This window comes from Sander lucioperca, chromosome 17, assembly GCF_008315115.2.
Source record: "Sander lucioperca isolate FBNREF2018 chromosome 17, SLUC_FBN_1.2, whole genome shotgun sequence".
Taxonomy (NCBI): domain Eukaryota; kingdom Metazoa; phylum Chordata; class Actinopteri; order Perciformes; family Percidae; genus Sander; species Sander lucioperca.
In genome coordinates this window covers 25632441-25649280 of record NC_050189.1, presented here as the reverse complement: position 1 = coordinate 25649280, position 16840 = coordinate 25632441, and the positions used below count along the sequence as shown (strand labels likewise).

The window sequence follows — 16840 nt, the reverse complement described above, 5'->3', positions numbered from 1 at the left end:
CTTCATCTTATGTTTCTCGTCCTCCGTGTCTTCCTCTCCCCCTCTCCCTATATCACCACTCTTCTCCTCCGCCCCTCCACCCCCTCTCCCTCCCTATTATGAGATAGTGAATCACCTCTCTAGTTGTTCTTGCGAAAGAATTAGGCAAGCAAAGGCACTGAAATATACATGGAAGTCCTGGACGCATTCACAAACGCATGCATCTTTGATATGCCGATTCACTCGCTACCGCTCACTGCATTATGCATTTTTTTTATTTATTTTTTTTATAGATTATTTTTTGGGGGGCTTTCCCATTATTGATAGTGACAGTGGATAGACAGGGAAGGTGGGAGAGCATGCAGCAAAGGGCCGCAGGTCAGACTCAATCCCATACCATATTTACATCCGTATTGTCACACGTGCATGCCAATGTGCAGCTCTGTGCTGTACAGTACATATCGTGGCCACATGAAATAATATGGACCGAAATCCTCAGTGCTCTTGAGACTGATGTATGTTCATAAATATCACATGTACCACTCATAACTTGGACTACTTGCTCTGAAATGAAGTGGATTGAATGGTTGAAGAGGCACGGGTGTTGGTTGTCATTACCATCCCTGTATTTGCAGACACATGGCGTTGCGCTCTGTCGCCTAACATGCCAAGTGTTTGCGCGTCTGTCTCTGTGATTCTAATTATTGTTAAACCATGCAAAGGCACGCACATATGCACAGATGCAGGAAAGTGAAAAGAGACAAGGGAGTGCTTTGTTCAAGCTGGTGACACAGAAACGAGTACTTATTAGCACCCGAGAGAGAGAGAGGGGGGGAGAGACACAGGGAAAGGAAAAGAGTGAAAACAAGAGGATAAAGGAGTGGTGGAATCCTGTCTCTTTTTCTTCATCTTTCCCTTTCCCCTCTCTTCCTCTCCTTATCTTGTTTCTCTCGCTGCTTCATTCCTTCTTTATATCTGTGTTACCAAGTCTGGTGGTCTGACACCAGACAAGACTGGGCACAGAGAGCGAGAGAGAGAGCGAGAGAGAGAGAGAGGAGACAGATAGAAAGACGAGGAGGAACAACAAAGCAATTATCTCCTCTTCTGGCTGACATCTATACTGCCCTTGTTTCCTTTTCCCCCCATGTCATGTCTTTTGTTCGTTTACCTTTTCTTACATTTTTTGGTCTTGATTCATTGGACTGTTTACTGTCTCCCTCAATGATGTCTGAGCTCTTCTTCTGTTTTCCTTGATCTGGTTTTCTGTCAATCCCCCCCCACCCCCCCACCCCACCCCCACCCCCTCTTTGGATTTAGTTTCATCCCTCCTTCTGTCTTTTCGCTTTCCTTAATCTATCCTTCTCACTCGGCTCTCCCTCATTTGGCCTGATTTTCCCGCTCCGCCTTATTCAGTTTTCTCTCTCTTATTCCCGCTCCTTTTTTTAATGACCTCCTTGTTCTCCACAATCCCCCAGTATTTATTTTTCTCCATCATTTCTCCCTTGTTTCCCTCTTGTGATTTTAGCCACATAATCAAAGGAAGTATGAATCTCACTGGCTCCCTCTCCTCCTTCCTCTGACCCTACAGTATAATATAAGTTGACATATGTATTGAGTGCTGACCCTTTCTCTTTCCCTTCCTCCCTCTGCCTCTGATGTGAGTTGACAAATGTATTGACACAGTAGTTTAACACTTAATTACATATTCCCCTGGGGTACTACTCTTAACCCCATTCCGTCCCTCCCTTATCCTTCCCTCCATCTTTATGGCTGTCTAAGCCCATGTTTCTCCATCTTGTGCCGTTGCATGCCTTCCCTCATGCCCCACAGTTAACTCTCTCCTTACATCCTTATCTATCCCTGCCTCAGCAGATGCACTCATCTTGTTTCTTGTATGATTTCTTGTATTGGCTACCAGGCGCATACAGGACTAAAATAGGATGCAATATCATATTGTACAATACAGCGAGCCATATGCAGCATCTCTGCAAGTTTGATTTTTCCAGTGGAGGAAAATAGTTGATTTGCCATATAGTTTGGTGCAGCAAGCAAATATCCTCTGTTTTAAATATATCAACCATTTTCTCTTCTCTGTTTGAAATATTAGTCAAATATGCTATATAATTAGCAGCAACAAATGAGTGGTATTGCCATACACTTACTTTAATCCTTTGATTTCCCTCTTCTTTTGTTGCTCTCATCTGTCTTATGTCTCAACATGCTCCTTTCCTATGGTTGTCAAACTGTGTGTCGCTTTTTCTGAGACTTTTACTTTCATTATTCTCATTATTTCTTTAACTCTGCATGATTTCCCCCTCAAATTTTCTCCTCTCTCTTTCCCTGTGATCATTTCTGTTCCCATTAAATTTCGTGTCAAACTTGGCACTTTGAGTGCCCACGCAGCACCAAGGTTGGTCCTGTGGTGACTGAGGCGAAAATTTTGAAGATTGTCAAAGCCCTTCAATGCTGCCTACAGACTTAGAAGACCTCTGAATGTAATGGGAAACTTTTGGCTCTGACAGGTACAAGTGTATAAATACCCCCCACTGACGTACTGAATCCCTACCTAAGACATTCACAAGTTATTGAGGACTTCTATTCCAACAGATTGCCAATGTTAAAACAGGGTCAGTGGCACAAGAGGAAGCAACAGAGAGATTAAAAAATGTATTTCAGTTTTTGTATACATACAGAGGATGGACCTAACGACACACATACTGTAAATTGTAATGCAGTTCCTATAAGTCCTCCAACTAAAAATATTGATGTGAAGCTTTGGGTGGTATTATGCACTATCACAGTACTTGATGCTACTGCGACAGAATCGTTTCTAACACAGCCTCAACAAAAACTATAAGGTTCTATGTTGTGCTAATTTTAAGGTTCATTGTTGTATTTTTGGTTTCTACTAAAACTTGTTTACATTCTTTAATGTGTGAAAAACACATTATTTTTCTTATACCGTCTTTCTGAATATACCTGTATTCACCCTGTCTACAAAGCTCAGTTTTAGCGCCTGTTTAAAAAGCACCCCTTCTAAAAAGCCCAGTCTGCTCTGATTAGTCAGCATTTCTGGGTCTTCCGCATTTGTGCCTCCGGAGTCTCTGCGCTGTCATTGCTGTTGGCTAATGTCTGTAACGGCACTATATCGGCACTTTCTACCTATCTATATTACAGCCGTACGATAGTCCTGACGGCTCATTTAAAGGCCCTGTTTCTGAATACGGGCTTTGTGCATTTCTCTGTGGATTAAGCGTTTTCATACTTTCACAGTATTTATATAGCACCTCGACATGCTTTAGGATTAAAAAAAAACATGGGAATCTCACTTTTTACAATATGGGACCTTTAACATTACCACCAATGATGCATGTTTTGTAAGGTTGATAGGGCTTTTGGATTGTGTCCACCTGTTCTGTGGTGGTTTACAACTGAGCTCAGCTCACCCATGCATGCGTGGCCATGTAAAGGAGACATTGTTGTGCAAACCTAGAAATCTCGCTGTAAAGAAACAAAACACAGATGGTTCTAGAGGTCACTTACAAATGCTGCCTCATTAACATGATGGGACAATCTTTCTCGTGTTCTTTGTCCTTCAGGTAGGTTGTACCCATGCGTGGGCAAAAAATACATGCCAATTTGGTAATTGCTTGCATTCAACCATCAACCTTTGTAAATCCTTGGTTATTGTATTTCAAGTTTGTTTTCAGAATATCTGAAACAGATCTTGCATTAGAGGATCAAGGGCATTTTCTTGCGATTAAATCAAAGTATTACACTGTAACGCTGTGGCAAAGCTCCAGGAAAGGAGGCTCAGTTGACAGTGTCAGGGGAGCTGAGGGTGACAGGGTGAGCGGTGCCCAGCTGATGCCACATGGACGGCATCCCACCTGGCACTGTCACAGATGACATCAGAATTAGACAAGCCATGCTAAAATGGAGGCTGGTGTTGTCTAGCATGCCACTGACCTTTTTAAAGATGATTAAATCTGGCAGTCACAGAATGTGGTCTGCTGTTCTGTAATCTATACATACAGCATATATCTAACTATGTGGCTCACTTATTGTTCTCTGATCTGATCTGTCATTCTTACATTCTCTCTGTTTTCCTCTTTTTCTGTCTATCTCCCTCCACTTTCCTCAGCTCAAATCTTTGCTTGTGCATTTCTTCCACCTGCCAAAGCACATATACAGCAGCAGCAACAACAACAACAAAATCTCACTCATCCATTCCCTCTTTTTGAATTCATAAGCCAGACTCCCTTTGGCGGACTCCTCTTTTCTCAGTCTTGCTAGGTGGTGTGATATTGCGGTAGCTCCGCGACGTTGATAGCATGATAGACTCTATAGAAGAAATCACTGGCTGCATTCCATTTCCCCCGGATCTGTCCTCCGAGACCGAATTCCCTGCTTCCTCCCTCAAAGCCCTCAGACTTCTCGTCTCCTCTTTTAACCCTTTTCTTCTCGTTTCCAATTCAGTTCAGAGTTTATATCTCAATTTCACCTTTAAGATAGCCATTACTTCTCTATCTCTCCTTTGAGACTCCCCTCTGTTTTGTTAGGCGGTGTGATTTGTTTAGAGTTTAGTCAAACTCCAGATCACTTTCTCCCTCCTCGCTGAATTTCAGCATCTCTCCTGTGACGCCGGTTGCCTTGGCTCAGGCTTTCATGCTTATCTCTCCTCTGTTTTGCTTCTGTGTGAGACTCTTTGTGTCTATCAGCATTTTCTTGTCTCATGCGGCACTGCCGAGCCCTCACCTCTACTGACCATTATTATTTTAAAGTTTGTGTTTCCTTTTTGTTTGCAAGAGCTAAATTCAGCCAGGGCAACTGGGGTTTAAAGTAATATTATAAACAGCTGTACAATTGAATGCAATCCAATACTACCTTTATCAAGCTCAACGTTCCGTTTTTGTTGCACATTTGTCAAAGGTGTTGTTAAAACTCTTGGGACGTTGTAGGTGAGGCAACCCCTGTTTGTCTCTGTGTATTTATAGATGCATCGTATGCTATATGCATTGGTTTGAGACACCTTTCCTCGATGGTAAGTAGCAAGACAGCTCTCCTAATAGAGTATTTTCCGTAGAGGAGCTGATTAGCGAGGGAGTTAAGATCTCATTCAGTTTGTTCAATTCAATCATGTAATTAGTTCTCCGTTTGTAATTGCCACAAATGTGTCATGGGACTGCACAGCATCTGCACGTGTCTGTTTTGATATGGCGTTTCAATTTGACTCTTCACCTCTTTGCTGCAGGGCTTTCACCACACCGCCTCATTTCTTTTTTTCTTTTATCCCAAATTTCTGTGCTCCTTTCTCTTCCCCTCCGCACTCTTTCTTCCCTTTTTCCATCCCTAGGTGTATTTCAGTTGTGTACACACTTTTCTCTCTGTTCCAGTGAATGATTTAAATACCTCCCCTCCCTCGCCCCGGCCTTGCTTCATTGCTCTTTCCTCAAGGACCATTTGGCCCCACCCCTCTCTCTTCTTCCCCTTACTGTCTGTCATACTCTCTCCTTTTACCCATCCTTCTTTCATCTCAATCTCTCCCAAGGTGATTTGGGTAGAGCCCATCTCCTATCTTTGCCTTCTCCCTCAATCCCTTTCCTCCTCCTGAAATCTCTGAGGCCTCATTCCTGTCTTAAAATTCACCCGTTCTTCCCTTCTGGCTCTTTGCATCATTCAAACTATTAGTTCCTCCTCCACATCTGTCATTTTTCCATTCACCCTTGGCAGCCATCTTCCTTACTTTGCTTCAATCCTTCTCATTATACCTGCACACAGTTTTTCATCTTTCCAATCACCTTTCCATCTGTCCGTCTTCCCTGTCCTCTCCCTGTCATACGGCTAGCTCCCTTCACCCCTTCTCGATACCACTTACAGCATAATACCATCTTATCTGAGGGGAACCACATGCGGACCCTACATTGCTGCATAGTAAAAAACGAACAAAAATAATGCCATGAAGGCAGTCCCTCTCCAACCTTCGCTCCCCTTCTCTTATTCCATCTTTTACGGTAGCAACAACCCCATCACATAAATGTTTCATCAGTCTATGCTTGTAAACACAGAGGCAGTCAACTTTGACTTCATGTCAACATAATTCATGTGCTTTGCATTAGTAATGTACATGTAAGTACACCAAGCGGCTAAAACCCAAGCCACACTGTTACATTTTGAAAGTCAGGACTCTATTTTGAATCCATCCATCTCGGACTTATTTACTACTTGCTTAGCTTAAACTTGTTCTTCCTTCTACTCTTTTTGGCTGTAACCAAGTGTCTACAGTAATACTCCTTTTCTTTTTGCTAGACCCACAGCTACTGTATACAGTTTGGCTCACAGCAACTGGCAAAGATTGGCAGCTTTGCAAATTTGCTTTCCCTCATGTGGTTTTTTTTTTCTTTCTAAAATGTAACCTAAACGTATAAAGCAGGGTGTGGCAATCTCCTAAACAATTTCTGATAACAAGAACGGCATTGCAGCTCTTAACCTCAAATCTGGTCTTCATAAATGTTTGATTGTTATTCCTCCTCTGAGAGCATGTTGAGTAAACACGGACGGTGAAGTGTGAAGGGATCTCATTTTAAATTCAAAATGACATTGCTTACTGAAGGTAAAACTGTTGCTTCAAATTGAAAATGACACATCCCATCAAGATCCTGTGTTATGTTATCAGACGTGTCCATTAGGACTGGCACATTCTACTGTATCTCACTAAATGTTGCTGTAGACATATCTTGCATTCAGAGTCAGGCACTATTTACTTGCCTCTAGATGTTTTCATGTTCTAGGGCACACTGTCACAAATATTTTAAAGCTCCACTCCCTCAAAATCACCTTTTATTCCCTAATGTTCATGCATTTGTCCTCTTATGTGCACTGACTGACTATCCACCTGTTGGGTTTTAGTGTCATACAGTGATGGAGATAAATTATTAACTTCCTTCGCTCCTCTATCCCTTCATCTGTCTCCCCACTCATCCTTCCCTTGAGCTATCCACCCGTCCATATACAAGGTGAACAGTTGCACTAATGAAGTGTCCCGCTGTAATGGATGAATATTTAAGGAGTTTTGCATGAAAACAGGAATTCCACCTTTTTTGAAGGAGGAATTAAAATACCTGTGTTTGCATATAAAGGAGAACCTATTGGCAAGCATCGAAGCTACTGTAAAAGTCCCATTTCATTACATTGGCTCCCAATGTCAATTGGCATAGTGAGTATTGTGTATTACACAGCAAAAGTTGAACTGACCTGTAGATGAGGGTCTCGTCGGCGGTGCAGTTGTACTGTATCTGATACATCCAGACAACGTAAGCGGCAGACAAACGTCCCATATCCCATCGGACCTGAGCTGAGGTTGAAGTAACCCCTTGTACATCAACGATCCTTTCTTCCTCCTCGTCCCCCACGTCGTCCTCCATGCTCCCTCCGTCGGCCCTTTCCCCTTCCGAGGCCTTGCTACTGTCGCCCTCATCGTCCTCACCACCTCTTCTCCCATCCTCCACCTCCCCTCCACGTCCTGCGCCGTTGTTAATCCCTCCGTTTTTCCCCGTGCTGATATCCGAGGAGCCCGGATCAGTCCGTAAAATCCCATTGGTCACGTTCCTGTTGTTTTTGGTGTTCACGTTGTTATTCCCTGTGTTTCCGCCTGCTCCGCCCCGGTGAGGCAGGGGGATTATTTTCAGGTCCACGGTGGCAGTTGCTTCGCCCGCTGCGTTTATTGCGATACATGTGTATGCCCCGTCATCCCGGACAACTGTTACCAACATATCCAAGGTCCCATTGCTGAAGGAGCTGGTCCGGGATGAATTGGCAATGATGCGGTCATCTGGTGAAACCCAGTGGACTACTGGCTCTGGGTCACCAATGGAACGGCATTTTAGCGTGGCTCGCTGGCCCTCCAGCACCCACAGCTTGTGAGTGTGACGGGTGATGAGAGGTGGTTCACATGTGAACTCCTCCTCAGGAATCGACCAGAAATATCTGAGAGAGAGAGAGAGAGAGATACATTTTTGGTACAGGAATCTTTCTTTTATCCCTCAGAGGTGGGTTTGGCAGATTAATGTAGTACATTAACCTAAAGACCTGTGTGTTCTTGTCTATCAACTTAAGGGTAAAGTTCAGTAAGACAACAGTCAGAACAATTTCCCATGCTACTCTGCAGAAAACTAGACTAAGCAAAGAGTAATTAATGGTGACAGCGATGACAGATGACAACAACAGATGCTCAATCCTTTGTTTTCACTCCATGTTGACTACGGGGTAAGACTGGAAGATTCTAGCAGGGAGGAGAACGCGTGAGGTAACAGAATGACTTGCAGCAATAACTCGTCATTGTTTCAAAATTTAGTCCTTAAGGCCTACCTGTCCTGTGAGTTTTTGCTCCAGTTCTATTCTTGCACACATGACAATCCAATTAAGATATCATTAAATGTGAGGTCTTTAATTAGATGAGGGCTAAAACAGGACCAGGGCAAAAGCTTGTAGGACAGATTGGCCTTGAGACAAGGCTGGGAAACACTGATGTAAGATATTCAGTTAGGCTCAACACACACCTGTAGCTATGCTTTTGCTTCCCCTGACATTGAGGAATGCTTCACTGAGTAGAAGGATTAAGATCAACAGCTGGTTCTAAACATTGAAAGGTTAAAATGATCCATTGACCAACTGATGTTGCTGATGCTGAACTTTACCTTCCAGCCAGGTGTGGAGGTGTGGCACACGTCTCCATGTCGTCCCCACGGATAAGCCGACGTAACCAAAGCAGTTCACAATTGCAGTGCAGGGGATTCCCACCGAAATTTAAGCTTATGACAGCATTGTAGGGGGTGGGACTTATTGCACCTGTCTGGGACCTGAAGATGAGAGAAAAAAGGGACATCACTTTACATGCACATATTTGTAAGGCTAAATGGAGTTAAAGTTCATTTAAATGCTATATTCTTGATCAGTTTGACTTGTAGTCAATGTTGGATTCACTATAAATGTGTACCTCATGCTTTACAATTGTAAATGTAAGAATGTTAATCAGTGAGCGTGAGCAGGTGTTTAGTAGGTATTATTTTCCCCTCGCTTCGTAAAATAGCAGCAACTTCCTTCCTTGTGTCACTCAAGGTTTTTTTTATTGCTATGAAATTGTTGAGCATTTAAAGGATGAGTTTAAGGAACAAAACTCATCTTGCCACAAAGTGAGGTCTTGGCATCAGCAGGTTAACAAGAGCTTGCTGCTCAAAATGAGAAAAACAAGTCATTTTGAAAATGGTCCACAGCAGGCGGTTCAAACCTACCCAGGAGTAAAACTTAGAAGTAGTGCGGTTATAAGCATCTTGCATCTGGCCCGTGCAACTTAAAATTAGAGTACATTTGCAAATAACAAGGATGAAAACAGGACTCTGTTTAGCTTACTTCCTAAGCACGTTTCTGGAAGGTGGTTCTAAAGACTGGGGCGGTAATACACTACCACCGTAATAGTTTAATAGCTTTTAATGTCTGTATAATGGAAGTATAATTGAAGTGATAATTTGACCTTAAATTGTTACTTTTTTTTGAAAACCGGCCTGATTTTAAAAAACATATTTATCGCTGATTACAGCTCTGGGTAACAATAACCTTCATTAATGGTAAATGGAAAATTGATAGTTTATTAAACTTGAGTTATTTTACTGTTAACAAATGATGAAATGATAATTTATAAGTGTACTTATTATTAGTGACGCTATAATTTGTTATTTGATCATATTTAATACATTTTATTAAGTATTTGTTAATGATTACCAAATTATTTGTAAACATTTAAGAAACTGTTTGTGAACTGTTAAACATTATTTAGATGCTATTATAAAGTTGCAAGTGATGATTATAATACCTTGTTAATGGTAATAAATACTTAAAGCAACTACAAACATATAAACCTAACGATAGGTATGATCAGTGCTCAAATCATCTTATAGCTCACTAAAAATGCTTGAACGCTTGGGCCAAATTAATTAAGTTACTTGATGCTTTATAAACCACTTATTAATCATGAACTAATTATTATAAGCATTAGTTGCAACTTCATAATCGCATCTAAATGGTGTTTGTCAATCGTTAATTGTTTTAACAACCATCTATAAAGTATTTAAGTTTAAAAACTAATGATTTTATATTACACTGAACTAATGATAAAAAACATACATTATAACATTACTAATAATTAGTATAGTATAATAAAATAAATCATTCCATTAACAGTAAAAAAACGTAACTCCATTTTAATTAACTTTCTATTTACCATTTATTAATGATGGTTATTAAAAAGTGTTCCCCACCTCTTTTTGTGGTTTATCATACAGCGCTGGTCTTGGCTTTGAACAATCAACATACTCACTCGACAATTAGTAACTAAGACCGTACAACCCCCGAGCAATTTGCTTTAAATCTCATCTGTGCTGAGCGCAAGTTGCCTGAGGTCGTGTCACAGCTGGATCTGGTTATTTCTGAGTTAGCTTGAGGTTATTTGGCACCTCTACAATGAGTGTGATTTTCTTTTCTTTACCTCGCTCATTACTTTCCATGAATCCATTTCCAAAGTTGAAAATGTATGACTAGCCAGTAAGTGGGCACTGGAGACCTTTAGGGCCTTATTAATTCACCTTGTGGCAATTTGCCCCTGTGGCTTTCTTTGACACACATGGCGTGGAACAAGTCACTGCCTTATTTTCATATAACGAAACACAAAAGGGAAATACAATGAGAACACAGGGTATGGTTTCCTCACATGTTCCAGTCTGTGGACTTTTAAGAGTGACAGGATTTATATTGGGATAGTGCATATGGATGATTAGATGGCAAAATATATAGTGAAGGGATTGACTTCAAATTTTACAGAATGTCTGTACACCAACATTGTCTCCCTGTGTTTTTAGTGCCGAAGCACTTCTGTTAAAAACCCCTGGTGGCTCTGAAGTGTTGTCTGCCACCGAATATTTCCACTAAACCACATCTTAGAGAAACATAAAATAAGAAGCTTAAGAGTTACAGTACCTTGCAAATAGAGCATCAGGAGGCATGGTCCGGAGCCTGTTGGATGTCATATCCAGCCTTGCAAGCTTGTACAGCTCTCCAAAGACACCTTCCGCTATGTGGTCTATCAGGTTATGGTCCAGGTTGAGTGTGTGCAGACTGGCCATCTTCTGAATGGACTCCCATGGCACCCTGTAGCAACAAAATAGAGAAATATTTAGAGGATAATGTGAGAATCTTTAAATGAATAGACTTTGTGCCATGATTGGCGATTTATTCTTGTTTGAGTGGATCAATTAGCAAATATTTCTTCAAAATAGTGGTAGCTGTGAAGACAGGTCCGCCACTGACGGTTAGTGTCCCTTGTGGGTCACATTGACTGTATTAATTAATCAACCTGATTAAAAAATAAGTGCTGCTACTAGATCAGTCAAAGCTTACTCTCTGTTTTCCGAGCACATTTCTAAGTTACTCTGCGGAAAATGGGAAGAAGCAAAGACTGATTACTGGTGACATCAATGACAGACTTCAACAACAGATGCTTATTTTCCTTTTCAATCCTTCTCTTTTCTGGGTTTCACCAGTCCCATCTGTGACCCATTGCTGTTGTCATTTAGTATTCTGTTTGTGCAGGCATTCAAATTAGAAAGTCAAAACAGACGACTGAGAACCAGCAAAATAGAATACACAAAGTAATGCATTTATGTTTGGAGTCAGGGTCATACACTGTTGAGTTCATCTTGTGTCCTGTCTTTGTTGACTTCAATGCAGTGTGTCTCTCTGTCTGTGAGTACACTGTACATTTGCTTTGTGTTATCTGATAAACCCTGTAGCATTCTCAGGGCTGAGCACATAGAGAACTTGCTCCCTCTCAATATCCCACATTATTAAGTTGATTTCAAAGATAATTTGGGGAGAATATACTGCTTAGTGTAATTTAAGTTTAATCACTTCAAGGGGAGATGGAAAATTGCTAAATTATTGTAGGCTACAACGAAACACCTTGTAACCTTGTTAAGAAAAGTGCTATAAAATTTAAGTTCATTATAGTTTATTATAAAAGCAGATGGTCACTGTCTTTGTCTATAAAGTGCAATGTCTCTGGACAATAGGCATGTGAGGAGAAAGTGGTACTAGGCTTAATTATTTATTAAATCATGTTTGTGGTGTAGACTACAGAGAGAAAGACAGACCAATGAAGGATAGTGTTGCACAAGCATGCCTCTTTGATATGGTCTAAATTATTGCCCACAAACGCTTTCATTTTGTTATTAAACTCATCTTACAGGCCTTGATTCATAACAGGAGTCAGATGTCGGTAGTGCAGAAGCCAACCAATAATTTGGTCATAACTTGTTTTTTATTCATTTTTTTAATAAATAAAGACTGGCAATTCCCATCCTTACTGCATTGCTGAACATCAGTGTTCCAGAAGGTTAACCCCATGAGCTCAGTTCAGGTTCCAGAGTTGCTCTGTAAAACTCTGCTAAAAGCAGTATTTGAACAAATCTAAGCTGCAGGAGACACCAAACGGCCATAAGATTCCTTCACAATTAAATTACACAGATCATGTTCTCATATGACATCCGTTTCCAGTTTTGAGCATTTTTAACCTTCATAAGAAAACATCTGTGATGCAGACTCACTTTGAATTTCAGTCTGTAAAGACCCCTCCCAGTAAGGCAAACAGCAGTTGCTAATGTATGTATCATTAAAACTCTTTACATTTTTCATATGGCTTGGTGTAGGTTGGAGAGAGGCCAGAGAGCTCCTGTCGAGGAGACAAATGAAACATCTTAATCAGAACTGACAGCCAAAAGCTGCTGAATTCATCAACGCAGTGGGACACTGCGAAGAGCAGAATAGGCGGTTGATAGAGAATATCATCATTGTTCTGACTTATTTCGTCCAGAGGGATACATAGTGATGCTGTCCCCATTGTCCTAGATAGACATGAGTGGAATACTACAAAGTGCGCTAAAGGAAGAACCGGATACAATAGATATAGCAATACACACTCACACTGAGTGAAGGGAGCTCAGGCATGTGCTCATCACATCTTAAACAAAATCGAAGTCAAAGAAAATTAGGACCTCATCAAAATTGATTCACTTTCAATTTCCTGAGCTTCTAGTCCTCTTCTCCCAGCCTCAGCAGTTTGAGCCGGTTCCCCTTCATTGTGTTTGCTGACTCTTGCCTGATCGCACGAGGCGTTTCCACTGTGCCTTGACATTTTGGGAACTGAGTTGTGCGTCTGCAAGCATATGCCTGAGACCTAGGCCTGAGCAGAGTATTACAGTTTCTACTTAACAAAGCAGAACAGTACATTCTCTGAAGGCACGATGCGTGTGGGTGATTACAACAGAAGCAAAAGCTTACCTCCTGAGGTTATTGTAGGACATGTCGAGGTCTTCCAGTGTGAGCAAGAAGTCGTCAAAGGCCTCGACAGAGACTTTGACCAGCTGGTTGTTGTTGACGATCAGGTGTTGCAGATTGACCAAACCTGCGAGGTCTCTGGGTCCAAGTGTTGTCAAACGATTGCCTAGACACACAAATATGAATAATACCACACAAAGGTTTTAATTCAGTGTTTCCGTGAGCTCGAGTCATCTGAATATATTACCAAATCGTCGTATCCAAGTAGTTTTAAGTCAGCAGGATTGTAGTTATCTTAAAATAGGACTACTCTTTTGGCTCACCATCCAGATGCAGCGAGCGCAAACTCTCCAGGTCACCAAATGTCATTGGTCGGATCAGGTGGATGGTATTCCTCGACAGAGTCAAATCAACCAATCCGGTCATGTTGACAAAGTCAATCCCGCCCACTTCCGTGATGAAGTTGTCAGCCAGTCGCAGCTCCACGGTGCGGCGGTCAACGTGCGGGGGGACAAACAGGAGACCCTTGTCGGCGCAGAGCGTGCTGAGAGACTCCGAAAGGTTTCGACACACGCAGTGGAAGGGACAGGCCGAGACCACGCCCCACGTCTCCCCTGCTCCAATCAGAGAAGGCAGCAGGCAGCATGTGACCAGAGTCAGCCAGTGAAACGCCGGGAAAGGGGCCGAGTCGGAACGGGTTCTCTTCGTGGCCCTGGGGCATGCGCAGTGGACGAGATGGGATGAGGAGGGCAAAGATGAGACGAAGAGAGGGGGGAGAAGCGAAAGAGAGAGGATGGAATGAGGGAAGAGGGAGGGGAAGGTGGAACCTTCTGCCCTTTGTCCGGGGTGGAGGTGTGTGTTGGGCAGGTGCTTTTGTCTGCGGGGATTGAGGGGTGGGGGGACAGGCATGGTAGAATGCCTGGCGATCCACAGACCTGGAGGGAGAATGGGGATGAAAAAAAGAGAAAAATGGGTTTTAGGTTTTTTCCCTTTTCAGAGATTGTTTCATAAGAGATGTCTGAAGTGTGTCTTTGTGTCTGATTTCCTGTCTTCCACCTACTCTGACCAGACAGAGCTGGAACGAGAGCCTGTTCTACACACATGCATAGTTGTGTGGGTTAAGGCCTCCTCTTAAATGAGTACCTCTCTGCACTAATGCCCACTTGGTGCTTCACAGCATTAAAAAAAAAAAAACATATTGAAAAATTGAGACAGTCCTGCAACAAATACTCTCTTGCTGTACCTCTTAAATAAACACTTGCAAGTACACACCACCCGGTGGACCTCTTCACCACTACAGCTTATCGCCTAGCAACAACATCCCAGAAGACTGAACACAGCCAGTCCCCATAGTAACGAGTTACCTAGAAACCTGTAAGAGCGGATTAGACAAGTGTTATATCATCGGACCCTTTCTTAAGACTGTGGGTCAGAGAATCAAATTTGGATTACCGGGCTATCAGGAAGCACCAAGCCCAATGTAGGTCTCATACATGGGTCCCATTGTAATCTTAGACGTGCAGCAAATCTCCCAGTAAACATGCGCTTTGTGCGCAGACATCCCTAAATACAGCTATGCAATGGTAAGGTATAGAGATGAGTCACTGCCACTGATTGACATGCATAATAGTCGTCATAGCAACTGTAACCTAGATACAGAGAGAGTGACAGGGAATGTTGATAACAGTCAGCCACGGTAACTTGGGAGAGGAGACTGAGAATGAGACGGTTTGTCAGAGACAGACGGACTAGGATCGTCGGAGAGACACAGCGACATACAGAGGTGTATTTTTATGTGGAGCAAATCTGGAAACTTGTGCAGTGGACCCTTGAGCCTGGTGATTATATAGTGAAATATAATGTATGCAACCTAATACTTTGAGTAACGGCAAGACATAACCGTATATCATGCTGACTTTACAGGTTGACTTATATTGCTGGCTCAATATTTTCCATTAGGTGCTAGCTTTGCTCTTTCTGCGTGAAACTAGAAGAGGGTTTACCATTTAGCTCCGCTATAGAAGCAGTGTCGATATCAATGCACAGGGGTTTCCAGCAGCATTTTGCACTCTCCTCCCTATTACATGGTATTGCTTTGGTCTCCTTCCAAAATGTGAGTCAGACTACTGTTTCAGTCAAGATTAAGAAACCTAATGCTTGAAATGATGATACATTTTTATCTCATCCTCCTAAATGTTTTCACATTCAAAGCGAACGAGAAGGAAGGAAATAAGATGCGTCTGTCTCAGATGATGGGAATACATTACTTATGGATTACTTTAGGCTCCAATGAATGGTATCATCACTTCCTGCAGGGTCTTTGGGCCGAACATTAAACTGATGGGCTATTGGTTAAGGAGAGAAATGCAGTTTGATTTGATATAACAGGCAGAACGACAAGTCTCTGCCCAATCATGCTGTAGCAACTTTAACAGGCTACAATGACTAAAACTGCTTTTGTTGTCGATTTTTGCTACTTACTCCTAATGCTTGAGTGGCACTTGGTCGCTCTAGGGAGCAGTAATGACTAACTAGGAACTTGGTACCCTTTTTAAACCAAACTTAAAAATATAACTCCAACACACACTCGAAATTCGAAACCGTACCACAGGTAGTTATTTCCTTATGTCTGGTGTCATCAGTTTCAAAAAATGGCTTGCAGCCAGAGAGAGCAGGGGTGTGCAGGCAGGGAGGGGACAAAGTCACGATTGCCTGCAGTGACAGCCAGTCCCCAGGGCCGTCAACGTTGGAAGTTGACTGCTCCTGAACTCCGGTGGAGGCACGCATACTAAAATCTGAAAAGCGCCCTGGAAAAAGTGAAATGGCGCTCTGCGGTGGTCCTGGAAAGCCCTTACGTGGTGTTGTAGAACGAGCGGGGCGCTTCAGTCCAGGCTCGACCAGCTTACCCCCGCGCTTTGCTAATGCTCGCTCCTCAGACAGCTTACATTACACCGCGGCTCGCTGAATGTCAATACACTCGCGCACTCTCTTGTTGCGCAGCCTGTCTCTCCACTCCTTCATTTGACCTTTATCATTTCTTCAACCCCCATTTCTTATCTTTTCCCCCTCCTTTTCCCTGTCTCTGCCCTGCTTTCACTCTCATAATAACTTCCTTGCTCTGTCTCATTTTCTTTTGCTCTCTCGTTAATTTTCACCTCCTCTCCTTGTGAAAGCCTTCACATCCTTTTCCTTTGTGTCATGCGCACACCTTAACCCTCCCCCCTACCTTTCCTCTTCTTCCTCTTACTCTATCACTTGGGGATTGTTCTATCTTTCTTTGCCATCCATCCCCTACCATTTGTCTCTCACTGCAGTGCTCCTCCTTGTGTTTTCTATCTCTTTCTATCCTGGTTCTCCATCCTTGCTCACCTTCCATCTTATAACCCTTTCTGCCTCTGGCTGCTCTGTGAATTTGCCCATTTTCTTTCTTTCTGTCTTATTCCCTCTCTTTCTTTCCCTCTGTCTTGTCTGCCCTTGA

The 16840-nt window shown here is 42.5% G+C and overlaps 2 protein-coding genes across 3 annotated transcripts in view; one reads left to right on the top strand and one right to left on the bottom strand.

Moving 5' to 3' along the window:
- pcxb (pyruvate carboxylase b) overlaps nucleotides 1–16840 on the top strand; it is a 326753-nt gene that overhangs the window by 200412 nt on the left and 109501 nt on the right. The window lies entirely within an intron of this gene.
- LOC116039902 (leucine-rich repeat and fibronectin type-III domain-containing protein 4) overlaps nucleotides 1–16840 on the bottom strand; it is a 39894-nt gene that overhangs the window by 6196 nt on the left and 16858 nt on the right. Inside the window, exons 3-7 of the mRNA XM_031285038.2 lie at nucleotides 13686–14297; nucleotides 13366–13528; nucleotides 11008–11178; nucleotides 8676–8837; nucleotides 7234–7965 (exon numbers count right to left, since the gene is read on the bottom strand). Of these exons, the coding sequence (XP_031140898.1) occupies nucleotides 7234–7965; nucleotides 8676–8837; nucleotides 11008–11178; nucleotides 13366–13528; nucleotides 13686–14271 (1814 nt within the window). The 5' untranslated portion in view covers nucleotides 14272–14297. The remainder of the gene's footprint in view (nucleotides 1–7233; nucleotides 7966–8675; nucleotides 8838–11007; nucleotides 11179–13365; nucleotides 13529–13685; nucleotides 14298–16840) is intronic.